The sequence below is a fragment of the Syngnathus floridae genome, chromosome 2, assembly GCF_059516105.1.
Source record: "Syngnathus floridae isolate MCC-2025c chromosome 2, RoL_Sflo_1.0, whole genome shotgun sequence".
Lineage (NCBI taxonomy): Eukaryota > Metazoa > Chordata > Actinopteri > Syngnathiformes > Syngnathidae > Syngnathus > Syngnathus floridae.
The window spans coordinates 19359066-19375570 of record NC_142414.1 but is presented as its reverse complement, the minus strand read 5'-3'; the positions used below and the strand labels follow the sequence as shown (position 1 = coordinate 19375570).

Here is a 16505-nt window from a genome sequence, read left to right as displayed (position 1 = left end):
TGATGGTTCCGAGATGACAAGCCTCGCAATTATTTTTTTCTAAAAAGGGTAATTTTGCCTTTTTGATGGTCAAAAAGTGGAATGGAAATGTTTCCTTGATGATATTCTTGACAGCAGCAGTGAAACAGACACATGATATTGATATTGAGTTCATCACAGGAAGTCTGACGACGAAAAACGACAAAAATTTAAGTAAGGACATGATATTGAAGGCAAAGCTCACATGTTCAGTTCACATCTTCATAAAATCTCATTTTGACTGCAAATTAGTACAGCACACTGTTTTTATTTTATTTTAGGTTGTCATTTTCCTTTCAGTGGAGAGGAGTGTCCATGGATTAGTGTGCTATCAACTAGAAAGTTGTTTGCTTCAAACCAAGCGGGACATTTGTGGTGGTTTTGCAACTATGTGTATTTCATGTATTTTAGTCATATATCCGCCCATACAAATTCTGATGAACTCGAATATAGGGTCCCTGATGTGAACAGAGACTATTCTGTTTCTTGGGGAAGAAGTAGGTCAAGTTAACTATTGGGGTTAAAGGCCCGTGGAGACCCTCGACTGTGATAGCCTGCATACATGTGCATGTTCTCCTATTCTTCAACTTGATGTTGAGCAGGGATGAAAGCTTAACTCTGTGTTTCTATGTAGTTGTGGGAAATGTAATTAGATTGGGGTGTTGTGATTGAATCTAATGAAGGTTGGGTTACATAATTTATTACTCACGCTATAGAGAAAAATATGTGCGTCTTTGAAGTACAGCCTTATTTATTTATTGTAGGTAGGGAAAATGAAGCTTCAAATTTGCTTCAGAAAGTAGTTGTATTATTTTTTTTTAACTCATCTTGGTGGCACTCTGTGAAAGCACACTGACTTGCCATTTTTTAAACACCTTGATTCAAACCAACAGTGCCATTTAAAGGAGACAAAAAACAACAACTGGTTCATGAAACAAACTTAAGCTTCATTTCATGGAGTGTTACTGAACTGAACATAGGGCAGCAGGGATGCCAGAGTCAAAGGGTTTTGGGACGGTACAAATCAAGCTATGTAAAGTATGCGTGTCAGGTCAATTTTAAAAAGTCCATAAGTGTTTATGCGCTGAACATATATACGTCTAAGAATGTTTTGAACAAAATGAGATACCAATGTTCCAGTGTAACCAAAAGGACTTACTGTTCAGCAATAATGTAGCCATCCTGCACAGGAGCACACCTTACTCCCGCCACCTCCACGTTTTCCACCACGTCTGAGAAGGCCAGACCCAGGTTGGTGCCATGGATGGTCACCCGCGTGCCTCCTTCGGGGGGACCGGCTACTGGGGTCACCTTTACAGGGCAGAAGGCAGCCACAATTAGGGTTGACAAATCATGATGATCATATCAGTTAATCGTTGTGAGACGTCAAGGCCAGCTTGACCACAAGTATACAACCTAAATTCCTAAAATGTCTTCCATGAAGCTGTATTGTCTGTCTTTGTTCTGAGGTGTTTCTCCGATCTGCACTACTTTCAGTTTGTGTATCTTAGATTTGTTTCAGTCCAATAAGATTTCAGGCTGTGTATACTCTCATTTCAATCCAATCTGCCCAGGGCTTTCAGAATAAGTCGTGCTGGCAGATGTAACATAAAATCCAGTGGCTATAAAAAGTTTCCACACCCTTGTTCAAATGAGAGGTTTTTGGGATGTAAGAAAATGAGACCAAGGTAAATCATGTTGAAACTTTTCCCACCATTAATGTGAGCTATAAATGGTACGACTGAACTTTTTAAAACAAATCTTTCCTAGACAATAATAACCGAGATAATGGGAAGAGTGCAAGCAATCTCATAACTGCGGATGTGACTGAAATTAAGAAAGCAAAACGGTCCAGAATCATGATGCTGACACTACCATGCTTCACTGGTGATAAGACAGAGTTGTCCGGCAGTAGAGTAGAGATGCTAGAGAAACAAAACAATCAATACGCAACTACCTGCCATGCAAGCTAAGTACCAACAAGAAAACCAACATTATGTTGTAGAGTGTTACATTTGAGAACCCTCCCACCTGGACTCACTGCGGGATTGCGATGTCCCTGTGGGACACCGGCATTGTAATCTAGATCCCGTGGACATTAATTGCTCTGGATGTAAAGTAAGTGTGTCACTGCGAAGCCTAAGGGGTCTGAGTACATCTAAATCTTTCAGTACTGTTTAGGCATGTTGGCATAATGGCTAAATATATCCATGTCAAGAAATGACTGCTATTTGAGTCGGCTTAGAAGATAGTTACATAAGCAAAAGGGAGAAGGGAAAAAAAAAATCCTAGTCCCAGAAGAGAGTAAAAAGTAGAGACAGTGGTGGTGGAAGTTGAGTGGTATTAGGCATGCCTGTCATAATGCATTAGTTTTATCGTAAACAATTTCATCTATCTAATCTGACGTTTGCATCAAGGAGGTTATGATTTTTGAAATTGCCAAATCTTGAAGCAATGATAGCCTAATCGGATGCACCACTTGAATGGATTGCGGCTGAGCTAGTTTGCAGCCTAAATTGTTTGCTGTATGAAGCGGGTGATCGTTTTTGGACATAAAAATACTGTTAATCTTAGATTATTATCTCTTCAGTGTTTATTAAACCGTATAACATTTAACAAGAAGGTTAATGTGCAATTGCTGAGACAGTTGTTAGACAAAGATATAATTGTAGAAAACAGAGTTTCGTAGAACTTCTCTAATCAGTCCCTGGTGGCAATACAAACAAAACAACATGAGTGGGAAAGAACAGAACCTTTATTGAGGCCAACTAAGGAGAAGAAATATAAAAAACACCAGTGCGAAGATACTTTGTACAGTGGAACAACTGATATTTAGAGTTATTGCAATGACCTGTTTTGACATTGTCTTTGCAGACTCACAGACCATCCCTTCATTTGACCTTTTCACATACCACCCTTCAAATCATATCTAGTACGGCCACATCACGCTCTCTGTGTAATCCATTTATGGAGCAGAACGGTTGCCTGGCCTTATCGTCACACCGTCAGTATAGGGTAATTCCCTGCAACCGGCCAATCAGCTTGCACATTGTATGAACCAGCTCTCACTGTGAACCTTTCTTCCTCTTATCTTGCTCCAGCTTAGGGGGTCAGAACTCTGTCCACTTACCACCACCACTTTTGATACTTTGCAGATTTTGTCGACTATCGGAGCAGGATTTAAGATTGATGTGATGACCTCAACTGAGCAGCAAGGCAGTCCAATTTTAGCGAGAGGGACTTCCAGGAAAGCTAGTAGGCACATTTGAGAGGATAATCGGTTTTTAGAGAACAACAGAGGAAATGAAGGGGTACCAAAATATCTGAAAAGGAGCCTTGGGTGTTTGCTTCAGATGAACTAATGGTGGGGGAAGTGATGCTGAGACTAAAAACAAAATGTTTAGAGCGAAACACAATAATGCCCAACCAAAGGTCCTACAGTCCACTTCAATTAATTCAGAGTACAATTTGCAGGCGTATCTGCTCACTGATCAAAAAGCCAATAAACCGATACTAGGTTTCCATCTTTAAAGTGTTCTCTGTTGTATAGTAAACCTCTAAGCCCTGCAGTTTGTTAACCTAATGCCAAAATAACTATAGTAAGGGCCAATAATTTGAATACTGTACGATTTCACAGTGTAACAAGAGTCGCTTGGCAGAACTGAGCCTATCCATTCCAGTCCACCCACTCTTGCAAAATCAAAAAGAGGAGCGAGGAGTTTCTTTTTACAGCCAGTGACTGACAGTCCCACCTGCCTGTTGTGTACTGTCAACACTTTGTGAAGAAGTGAGAATATTTTGTCTTTCCCGAGGCAATATTGATATTCGGTGCAAGGATGGGACGCCTTTTTGCTGTAGCTGTAAAATGTAAAAAGTCGTCACAGGTTTGCCTTCCCTCAAAAGCCCATCAAACTTCATTTGATCTTGTTTCCCTATGTGACTCGCTGCATCACCTTAATATTAATGGCCCATGGTGGGAGGTGCTGTGGCACTTAATAGAAATATTCATTATTCAAAAGACCTATCTTGCGGTGGGCACATCTACTAATGTGCTCGTATGTATACAAATTAGCTCCGTGTGCCGGGTTTCGGTGCATGTAATCTGAATCAAAAATATGAATACATTCAATGCATCAGAGGGATGTCTTCCCCTTAAGGAAATTCTAATCACAGCCAGAGACAAAAGTAGGTAGGAACTTGTTTGAAGCAATGAACTTGTGCTATAAAGGTATTTCAAAAGTGAAGACAAAGTAGGACGAAAGATGTTACTTTACTCCCAAACCATTAAAAGTCCCTTCTGCTACCCTTGCAAAATTTGCTGAGCTAAACAATACTGTCTCATTGGATGTGAAAGATTCGGGGAGTTATCTCTTACGCCTAGTCATAATTCCTGTTGTTGCAAGGGAACGTCTAACACAATCTGTTCAGGGACGCCAGTTGTTGGGCATTTTTCAACAATGTCCAAAACAAATGGAAAAATAAATCATCTGTTTCATGGTCAAACTGCTATTGTGAAAACAGCTTAACAAAACCGTATGGTGAATTTGAATTGAATTTGAAACCATGCAAACATCTGCACATTTGCAGGAGAAATTGGGGCTTGGGGGTTTGCTTTGCTGAGCTGTGCAAAGTGTTTGGTTTACTCATAAATGCCGGAAGAGCCAAAAGAGTGCATGATATGCCACTATGCCTTCAAAATACATAAGGATGTTTTCTAATTTTAATTCAGTTACAGAATATCTCAAAGAGTGAATATTCTAAAACCGTGGCCTGGATTAGTGAAAAAAAGACACACATTTTTCTTAATTCCCATGTTTGTCTTACTAAATGACCTAATAATAGATTTACTACCAAGGCGACAATCCAATTGGCTGTTCATTCAGAAACAATCTGTAACTTGACTACATATTTATAGCCATACAAGCCTTATTGTTTTTAGTTCTCATCATTAACATAAACAGATACACAATGGCCTTTGTTCTTGTTCTCTTTATTGTCTAATCTAGTGTAAATCCACTAAATTAATTAACCATGTCATCGACATCAATACTTAATTGGCTGAGGTGCATGGTAAGAGAATGCCAAATGAACCTATATAGTGATAAAAGGCTGCGTTGAACCACAGTGCACTACTGTGCTAGCAAGCATAATTAAAGGGGAGGACCTCCTGATCTCTCTGTCACAGTTACCCACTCACAAAAGCATGATGCACTTACGGGAATGACATAAAAAAATTCAAGGTTATGATCCAGTCGAGCTTCTCACTTGTCTGTCCAGTTGCTGCATGTTTGAAATTGTTTTTGTGCCTCAGTTTAGTGATGAAGCAATACGGCTATTTCCAAGCAACTCAACGGTGATAAGTTTTACTATACAAAGAAACTCATTTTCACTGCGTCATTGTGTTTTTATCCACATACTGAAGAAGAGGAAGAAAACAATAAATTAAAACCTAGGTTATGTAATGAAAAGTTGATTAGGTTTTTATGTCATGACAATCACTTTCAAAGGGTTGGGGCAACCTTGAGAGATGACAAAGCACATTAAATTCTGCACCTGTCTTAAGAATCTCAAAGAAAAAAAAACAGGGAGTCTGAGGTGCTGCCCCTTATAGTACGACTTTTTTTTTTTTAGAGAAGAAAAGAGATCTTTTATGTCGTGCCAGTTCATTAGGCGTTTGGGAACACTTTACAGATATAATTTTTGAGCTGAGGTGTTTAAATTATGACAATCCTTAAAATGATTCTTGTTTTGATAGCAATGATAAATCAATTTTGTAAGCAATTTTCGCAGCGCATTTCATATTGGAGTCCTGTGCTTGGAACTAAACTTAAGTTTTGTGTTTAAATCTGGTTGTCTTACTGCTCAGTTTACAAAGGGGCAATACTTTGGCAAATGGCCTTTTTGGTGCATGTTTGTAGTAATTTCATAACCTTATCACGGGTTCATGAAAATGATTTGTCAACTGAAGCAATGTGCTCATTGATTGAGCACATTGCTTCAGTTGACAAATTCCTGGAAGTTTGTGGATCTCAAAGTTTAACTGTGAAGAGAATGAAGACAAATGGAGACTTTTATTAATAACAGGCAGCTCGCCGCTATAGGCTAGCATTGATGCTTACCGAGCCTTTAGAACAACTAAGTCTGCAGTCAGACAACACAGTGCAAGTGACCCAATTTTTTCCTCTCACATGTGGCCCATCTTGCTTGCACATGAGTCCTTGCAATATTACTGCATGTATATGCACATTGTCTCAAATGGTGAGTGATATATGGGTCACAGTACAACAGACGCAGTTTGGCATTAAAACATGCAATGTGCTGACCTCAGTGATGCGTGGGTTAGTGCACTTGACGTTTTTGCTGGACAGGTTGAGCCAGCGTGTGGTGTAGGGGTTGATGGGAGGGCAGTGTCGACGCAGGGTGCACTTCCCCTCGCTGCTGCACCAACCGCACTGGAACTTCCTGTTGGCCTTCAGACACACACCGCAGCTGTCCCTCTGGGCGCCGCACTTGTACAGGTGAACTGAGAAGTACAGAAAAATGGAGACAAAAATTTAAACACATGCATTGTACACAACATTTGTTAAACCTGGTCAATGTTATACTTGGGTTGAAATATTTGGTGACAGTAAGAGCGCACACTCATTTTATAATGACGTATTGAAGCATTGTTAGCCCACACTCACACAGCAGTACATTCATCTGTGCTTTTCAGTGATTTCAATTTATGATACAGTATTGCATGTTGACTTGTTTAGAATGCTGGGATGACTGAAAAGTGTTCTAGTGTTAAGGGAAAACATTCATTGTGAGCTACAAAAAGACGGTTATAGTTATTATCATTTATGAAATGTAAACAATAGAGGTAATTTTCTTATTAAGTAAAACTAATAATTTGACGTGAAAAAGTCGTAATGATATCATTCTGGGGTGGGAAATTTATAATAATTTCTTTACTTCTCTTGGGAGTTTAAGATCAGGGGATGTTTGAGAATATCTTTCGTTCTTCACATGTCCTGAGTGTTGTTGTTAGTCACCTAAATGTTGAACAGAGGCTGTGATTTACCGAAGTCAAATTCCTTGTTTGGCACGCTCAAACATGGCGAATAAAAAACTCTTGAATCTCTCTTGAATCTCTTATAATTTTATTTAATAATTTATGATTTGCAATCTTAAGCAGTAAATGTTATAAATCAACAGTCTAAGCCATCAATACAGAAAAACACTGCTGTAGAATTTCAGTCGCACTTCATCCACTTAAAGTAATTTTGAAAAGGTTACCACTTAATATATCTAGTAGTCTTCTTTCTATCGCATGCTTTAAAATTAGCCATATTGTTCATACGAAATGCATTTCTGTTCGTTTGTTACGTACAAGCAGAAAATGCATAAATGCTTAATGTTCAAATCAAACCTGTTATTTTGCAATTGTAAAGATTGTTAAACACTGGGAGTACTTTTGTTAATGCACACAAAACTGTATAATGTAATGCACTGTATTAAATTGTTTCAGCCTGGCAAGCGACTACACTTTGAAACATGCAAACAGCTATAATCTGCCATATTGTAAATGTTCTTTAATAACTTTTAAATAAAATAAAGACATACATTTAAAGTAAGACAGTAAATAAGTTACTTAAATAGATCTATCATGCTTTCCTGGGATTGGATCGGTAAAGGCTTTTTTTTTTAACTCGCCCTGAAGGTGTAAAGCCCAAACAAAACCATACCCAAGTTCACCTGCTCCAATCGTGTTGGGGGTCAGAGAAATGTAGCGTGCTTGATCAAGGCACCATATGCCAGTATTGACTGAACTCACCCTGAATGTTCTCTGGGTTGTCAATTATGAAGTTGCCGTTCCACACCACGGAGAAATCCACGGGCAGCTCACTGATTTTCATCCCTTCGTATAAGTACTGGAAATAAGGAGAGTGAGAAAGTGGGATTTCATTGTGAGGCGAAAAAAAAAAAAAAAAGAGGAAAAACTTGTGGATGCACTGGTTCTAGTATGTCATTGTTACCCCAAAGTTACATCATCTCATCGTCAGAGAGTTGCCAAAGTGGCAAAGCAAAAGAAATAGGACAGCTGAGCGGACACTCGAATCCCCCTCTGGCCTTGAAAGATGCTGTCCTGAAGTGCCTGTTATGGCCTGATTTCCAGTCTGACTTTCATTTCAAGTGTGTGTCTGGGTGAGTCATCGTCCGTGTGCATGTGTGGGAAACCGACTATGTGTACGTCCATAGATTGGATCCCCCGGGGGAATTTAATGCAGAGGTCAGTGTGTGCTAGACTGTAGGGAAGAACCAGTGTTGCTACGCTGACTTACAGTTTGGAAAGATAGAGCACATTGTGATGTGTTTCCAGAAATAGCCTGACATTATACAGTGGCGACACAGCGGCAGGCACCAAGAACAGAAGAGGAGGACAACAATAGGGAAGGCAGCCTACCGAGCTGTTCTGGCACTGCACGCTGGAGCTGTTGAATCGGAGGGCGGTGACGCGGTGGCTGACCCCCTGGATGTGAAGGACGCACTCGTAGCCCCGCTGGCCAGACTGCGGCTGTGGCAGGTTCTTGGCTTTGAGGGTGATGGGCTTCACCTCCCCCGCCGGGATCAGAATCTCCTCGGAGCGCACCAGCTGTGGACAGTCCTGTGGGGCGGATAGCAAAAGAACATTGGTGCCAACTAGTCTTGTAAATAATCAGACTGGGCGCAAGTCTATGTATAGGGTGGGTTAGCATCGTGCTGAGTAATGGACAGCAAATGGACTGAGCTGTCGGGGTCCAAAGTAAGAACAATGGCGGGCTAACGAGATATATTTGTGGTACTTAATGCTGATGCTTTATATAGTCCAGACAGCTCCAACTGTCATTGCAGCTAATGTTTTTTTAAATCTATTGTTTTTGGAAATGCATCTTGAGAATAGAATCATAGTGCAATGTGTGAGTGACATCAATATAGGGGCTTCAGAACTCTGAGGTATATTTTTGTAACCAAGAAATTAAAAATATTCACTTTGAGACACATTTTGAGGGTCAATCACAAAAGTTTGTCTCCAAGGTCTGTGTTGTGTGTGCTTTTCACCAACCTCAGAGGCGTTGACCCTTCCCTCCTGGAAGGAACAGCTGGACGGGTCGTGGGTGCACAAGTTGCGGTACTTGCACCAATGGCAGCGGAAGGCGCTGTTCACACATGACAGACACCTGCATGGGGACACGTGCGCACACATGCAGAGTGAGTGTGGCGGAGTGAAACGGATGGGGGGCAGGTTTGACCAAGTTGGCCGACACTCTACAGAGGAAATGAGTTTTGAGCCCCAAGTGAACACCTGCTGTTGTGTCCTTGTGGTTGTGGACCTGATAGCTTCAGGGCCAAGTTCTCACAGCATGCATTTTTCTGCTGCTTTACATTCAAAAATGTACACTTTTGTCTGAGGTGGGGGTGGGGTGGAGGCCATATTTAGCCTGCTAAAAAGCAGCTGTCATGATAAAAGAGGCTGGACGACACAGTAGGGCGACGTAGAGTAATGAGGACAAATAAGACACTGGCACAGTGTGATCCTGCAATTACCATTAGCACAGCATTGTGGGTAATTACCAGCTGTTGTGTGTGATTGTCTATGTGCAATACATACAGTGGTGTGCCTGAATGTTGGGTAGCATTGTATGGAGACAAGGATGAACAAAGGCTGTGCGGTCAGATTTAAATTAATGCCAAAATATTATTTTATCACACTTTAGAACTTTAACCACTGGCTGCACATTTCACAGTTGATGCAGACATTGGCCAGTCTCAAAGCCAATCTGCACTAACAACTTGAAAAAAGTAGGAAAAAATAACAAGAAATGAAACAGAAATAATGAATACACTAGAGAAATTTGAGCAGTTAAACAGTACAGTTTTGCCGGACTTAAATTCAGTGTGTGTGTGTGTGTGAGTGTATCTCTGCTTACTAAATGCCAGGCTGCATTTAATGCAAGTGCCCAAGTTATCTGCAAAACAAGTACTTATCATGCAGCAGGCAGGCAGGCAGGCAGGCCTTGTTTGTGTTGATTCCAGTTAATCTTTCTGACTATTTATATCGTAAAAGCCTTAATATTGTGGAGCCTCTCATGTGTGCTGGCTTTATTTAATGTAAAGTGTACTAATTTTAATTTAATGATTTCTTTTTTGGAAAACACAGTAAAAAGGATTACTGTGGAATTAGGTTAAGGGTAAAAAGGGATGAAGGTTGAACACAGTCTATTTTTGCACATTGGTTGACCTCCAGTTTGTTTGGATTTCGACACGAATTTCCCATGGGAAATATGGAGATTAAATTAACCATCACATTATAGATATAATAAAAACAACAAAACAGACAGTCCTAGCCATGAATGACAAGGGTGTATTTTTGTCATATAAGTATGGAACTAAGCTAACTACTCTTATTAGTAAAGGTCAAAAACTTTGGTAACCCAAGACATGACATGTTTTAATAACTAGGTAACATTTTTTTTTTTAATCGATTGCAACGGCATTTACTACACCGTGCATTCAGGCGCAGTTGATAACAGTGTTGTTGTTACAGCCACGCTTCTGTTACTTGCTCTCCTCCCGGTGCTCAATGTGAAATATTCATGGGTGCAAAAAGCATGGGAGGGATCTCTGACTGAGCCCACGGATGCAAAAGAATAAGGCCGACTCCCCCTCAGGCTAGTAGAGAGCGCACAAGCTGGCTTTCGATGGTGTGCGAGGCGAGGCGCCGCGTGCCCTTTTCTCGTTATGTGTGTGCAAGTTTGTGTCATTGCTGATGAAGAGAGCTGATGTGAAGGCTGGTAATTGCTTTTTCTGTATCGTTCAGACATGGTTTTCAAAGAGTCAAAGATATTTGGAGCTATAGGGTTAGTGAGCTTTGAGTCTTTGTGTGTTGTATGCAAACTCCAGAACAACAGAGCCTAGCTTTGATTTAGCAGGGGACAACATTTTGTTTTTTCATGTCAAGGAGTGCTTTTGGATTTGTGCGCATCTGTTAGCACGGCCGCTCTGAAACCTCCTAATCTCCCACTCTCAATTTAGTGATACTTCCAAGTCAGCAAGTACTTTGGAGCTCACTCAACAGAGCACAAAGTGCCACAGTCAAGTGAAGTCGGCCATTGCAAATGTGCTACAGAGATCTCAAAATTTTAATTTTGAACTAGAATGGCCCTCGACAGAGCACATACTGCACCAAGGTCAAACAACAATGCCAGATAGTGATTGTTTCCTATATGTCAGCATAGCAGCTAGTGCAACAACCTCTTTTGGGGACTACACAGTGGTCATCTGTCTGATGTGCTTTTTTGATTAAATTTCTCTTCTCAGGGCTATTAAGGTTCTTAATTCCAAGGTCAACACATCACATTTTACTCATTAGCCTGTCTTACATGGAGACTATTTATCAGGCATCTGTTTACTTGTGACGTGATCTATTTTGAGCTGCCATTTACCTGCTCTACTCTGTTAATCAGATCAGCCATGGAGATCATCCACCTATTTAGTACACAGTAATTGTGTGATTGTTTTAACACTTTAATTAAAGCTTGATAAAAACAAGTTGAGAGAGAGAGAGAGAGAGAGAGAGAGAGGGAGAGCGAGAGAAAGAGAAAGAGAAAAGAGTTTTTCAAAGTTTGCGAGAATGTGTCAAATCTGTAATTTGTATATCGGGTTAAGTAAGTGTCCTTGAGTCCCATGAAAGAATCTAGATAAATAGAAATAAAATGAGCTACCCATCCATCCATAGCACTTAAAAAAACGGGAGTACCTAAAACCTACACAATCACGGGGAGAACATTCAGAGTCCCCACAAAGATGTTCCAACGGAGATGTGTGTGGTGAAATGATTAGTAATAGTAATTATTTTATTTGGACGACTCTGTAAGACTATGTAATACATTTATGGTTTCCTAGCATTGATCCAATATGGTTCTGGGCAGCAAATGTGGAGATGAGAGAGTTACTCACAGTTGATGGACACTGCAGTTATAAAACTTGACCTCCGTGCTAATGAGCATCTGACCCGTCTCCTTTGAATTGAGTCTTAGCTCAACACCCGACCAATCTGAGAGAGAGGAGACACAAGAAGAAGGTGAAGACAATGTATTGTCATTCTATGTCAGTCAAACATACTATTTATTGTATTGTCAGAAATGTGGTCCTAAGGAATTAGGAAATGTTATATTTGTCCATAATTGATTTCTTATTCAGATGATTTATTGGCCATCAAAGCCATCACATACAAAGCATGATACGTGTGATACAAAATATATAAGTGCCAATAGACCAAAAGGTCAAAGGTGAAAACAATGCAAAAGCAATGATGTTATGGCATTTCATTAAAGTAGTTACTCGGCGCCCATTTAAATCACGCTCATGTCCGTAATACACTTCTCAAACTCCCTTGGGAGGAATATCTATTATATCTGGGGATTCATATAATACGATTTTGATGTTTAAACTAGCGTTAAAGTTGTCAATTGATGTCTTTAGTAGGCATTTTTGTCTTGTGAAATAATTTGTCAGCGGTAATGGAAGCTGCTTCTTTTGATGTTATTCTTCCCTAATCAGGACCCATTCAATAATCTGTGTTAAAATAGGGCAATTTCACAGAAGAATGTGTTGTGCAAGAGGGACTGCAAACAACCTTGTCAGACAATTGAACACATTGTATTACTTGTGAATGTACAGAAACAGAAGAAATGATATCATATTCAAACTACCATAATACATTTACTTGAGAAAATAAATTGTAAAAACATAATAAGATTTTGTGTTCTTTTGTGTATCCAAGCAGCGTTCCGGTGCACGCAGTAAAACAGCCTCTCATCTATCTCATCTAGCCACACGGGAATACAGACTCCATAAATACAGTGTGCGTGTGTGTGCGTGTGTGACTGTGATGTGTACACTTGTTTGTGCAGAGCAGCCTGAATTTCAGATGACATTCAGTGTGTAGGAGGTTTGTGTGACCCACAATGCCCTGTTCTCTCCGTAGCACCTGTTGGGAATCAGGCTCTGGTTTCACACAAGTGTGTGGACACGTTTGCCTCTGAACATCCGGTGCAGAGTTGCTGTCGGCACAAACACCTCCAAGATTCAGAAATGAGACACTCTTCTTAATTTTGCACGCTGTTGTCATGTTAATGTCTGACTAATCTAGAATATGAAAACTACTCAGGTCAAAAGGTCAAAAAGTCCAAGCCCTCGTTTTGTGCTTTTTTTTTGGGTACCTGGGTATCATTACAAATTCTAACAGCTGTTGTTGGACCCCAAGTATGTCTTTTGGCGTGACAAGATGGCCACAAGGTGCTGAAACCAAACATACTGAATAATAGATGATGTGCAGTGAGTGTGAGAATCACTGTGTGTTTTGAGGAGGCTGGGCAGTGTGGGTGCTAATCCTCCATCCTGTGAGTAAATGACAGCTCTGTTTGCCCACAACTCCCACAGGGGAATGCATCATTGGTGCCCAGACACGAATGTTCTCCCTCAGGTAAATGTCAGTCGCACTCCCCCAATCTTCTCTTAAGCCACACAGCTATCTCACTCACTTTGCAGAAGAGCAATGGAAGAGTGGAGACGACAAAATATTGGACTCCAGCAAGATCAGCGACTGCGGCGACAAATAAGTAATATACATATATGGAAAATTATGGTTATTTAAAAATTATTAACATCGTTATAACTTCCATAGCTCTCACTCAAGTGCTCAAATATGGTTTCTTGCCCATTGAAGTGTGTTTTCTTTGTCCAGGTAATATATCTCTCAGGAGGAGACCGTTGCTCAGTGCCAGAGGGCTAATCCACTACATTAACTTCCCTGTCATCCCCAAACCAACATGTTGGAACATTTGCGTCCACAAACAACCGGAGGGCCCTAATGCGCTCAGCCGTACCATCAGCCACAGGCCGGGAGAGGGTACCAATCTTGTTCTCCATCACATACTAATATGGCAGGGCTTCTTATCAGGCACACCTCTCGGCTACTCCACCGATGCTGGGTCAGTGTGAGCTTGATGTGCACTGGTCTGAAGATGATGCTGAATGAATGGTGTATGTGTATATTTTGAGTTCAAGGCTTTGTTTCAGTTTTTGTAAAAGAAACTGGACATTGATTGCTTACTAAACAGTGGTGGTTTGCTGTGATGATAGTATCAAGTGTACCTTGGTCGGATGGGATGAGAGGGACGTCCTTGGCAGCAGGAGACACGCACAGTATCTGGTTGCCACTCACTTGCCCATCCACCTCCGTCAAATTGCCGAAGGAACAAGTTATTCCTGCCGAAAGGTCTGGAACATCGCTGACCTTCACCAGTAACTGAGAGTGGAAGGAAAGAAATAAGAAACTTTCTATTTGAAAACAACAAAATAAACAGCAACACCCAATACTGTTTATCATAAGAAATTATTGAAACCTTTTTGAAGAACAGAACATTGGACATATGTTATACATGTGGTTTCATCGATATGTTTTTTTACTTTGCTTTTTGCTACATACTTTGGAAATGTGATAAACCTCATTGTGAAATTGTTAAGTTAATATCACTATAAAACGGAGATACCGTTTTGGTAAGCTTAGCATGGAGCAATGAGAATGTTCTGTACGTTGTGAATTACTTATGCGAAAAGCCACACGTGCGCATATGGAGATGCGCTCGTTTGAAGTCATTCTCGGGAGAGCGGTGACACGGGCGAGGCAGTTTTCTGCTGCTCTGCCTGGGAATAAACTTATTTATAAATACATTTTGCACACACGTGTCATGTGATCACGCTCTCATCCAAAGGAGACCGTAGCCCGGGTAATTATCATCGTGGCATTTCATCGTCTTGGTCCATTAGCAGTTATATATGGGCCACGCTGTTTGAAGTTTCTCTTTGTTTTTATCTGCCTCTGAACTAAACACCGCAGGGCTGCTGGGACCAACGAGGCAACCGAGCAGCTTAACTGTCGGCCTTTTAAGAGATGCACAATGTCCCGACAGCGGATGATGTGGTGTCCCGTGTTGGCAAAGGATGGTCACTGTCAAAAGGATGCTGACGATCTTGTTTCATCAGTTTCTATTGTTAAGAATCAATGTTGATCACCTGCGATTTGATAAATATTAATCTATCATTATTGTTATAATAATTATTATTATTCTGAAGGCAGTAGTGCCATTTACTTTGTGGTCTAAACAGTACGGGTACATGGCTCAGGCCATTTGTAGGCCCCTTGCAATGAAACAATTGCAAAGCAATTGAGTCATCTCTGATGATAGTCAGCAAGCCTTCCAGCCTTCATCAAGTAAATGGGCAGAAATTTGATAATCATTTACTCAACAGCACGATTGTGCAAGATTCGTTTCCGGGTGTCATTTCCCAATTTCACTTAGGTGCTTAGGTGTTTTGTCTACTGCACCACCTTTTGGGCACGTTGCGTGGTGTTTTTGTGCTTCTGGAGATGGCAATGTCCTGCAAGGACGTGTTTAACCAGATTCAGTTCAACCAAAAGCCATCCAACAATTTCCTTTGTTTTTTCGCAATCAGTATGTTTTTTCCTCGCTGACTTCCGACATTTTAAAAGCATAGACAAAGGCAGCATACAAGATAGGAATAAACTGTTCGACTTCTGCTTGGAAATTGGTACTCAGTTGGAACTCTTTCTTCCAGTTTTGAACCATCAGTGCAACACTGCAGGGACATATTTAGCCGCACTAGTAGTCAGCCAAAACTCATCGCTAGCAAGCCGGCGTTGCGTAAGTAGCTCCGAGCCTGCCTCAAACTCGCTTTTGACTCACAAACTGATTCAAAGGCTCTTATTTCAAGTGCTGCATTTGTTGGTGTTCACGTCTAGAAACAAACACTAGTCTTAAAATGTCCATTCCCATTCATTATGCTGGGGATGGTTGATTACAACAGACGCAACAATCAGTGCTTTTTGTTTGACATGGAATTTCCTGAGTAACCTCTCATGGTAATTAGCCTCTCGACATGTCCATATCTCGAATAAACACTCAACATTTTCTGCTACACAAAGTAGACTTGTCTCCTGACTGTCAAACTTTTTTTGTTTTTTTTGTTCCCTTGGCCGCCTTACCGGCGGTGGAGTGGGAGTTTTTTTTAGATTCTGGCAGCTTAATTGGCATGAGGTGTAATAAAGGTGATTGGATTGTTTCCTCTCTTTTCCTAGCGCTCGAGTGAGGAGGCGGCGTTGTCATGGAGATAGTTAACTGGCCCTTTGGAATCTTATGAATTTTGTCAGTGTGTTCTTGTGGATAGTTCGAAACAAACATGTTGAGGGTAGTTCTGAGTAAGACATGATGGCCAGAAACAGAACAATAAATAGACATACCATATTCTTCTGTTAAAACAAAAAATGTGTTGCCTCTGAAATAACCACACATTTTCCTTTTGTCTCACCCCTTTGCATTAATATACAAATACAGCAAAAGCAGACAGGGTGAATCCGCTTATTTTCTGGACAATGGCAG

The 16505-nt window shown here is 40.7% G+C and overlaps 1 protein-coding gene across 3 annotated transcripts in view; it reads right to left on the bottom strand.

Moving 5' to 3' along the window:
* The window catches only part of plxna2 (plexin A2), a 223704-nt gene that overhangs the window by 31344 nt on the left and 175855 nt on the right, over positions 1-16505 (bottom strand). For all 3 annotated transcript variants that reach the window (XM_088368793.1, XM_088368794.1, XM_088368792.1), the window contains 7 exons: positions 14200-14353; positions 12001-12097; positions 9107-9221; positions 8468-8668; positions 7838-7934; positions 6342-6541; positions 1178-1329 (listed from right to left, as the gene is read on the bottom strand). In XM_088368793.1, the coding sequence (XP_088224919.1) occupies positions 1178-1329; positions 6342-6541; positions 7838-7934; positions 8468-8668; positions 9107-9221; positions 12001-12097; positions 14200-14353 (1016 nt within the window). The remainder of the gene's footprint in view (positions 1-1177; positions 1330-6341; positions 6542-7837; positions 7935-8467; positions 8669-9106; positions 9222-12000; positions 12098-14199; positions 14354-16505) is intronic.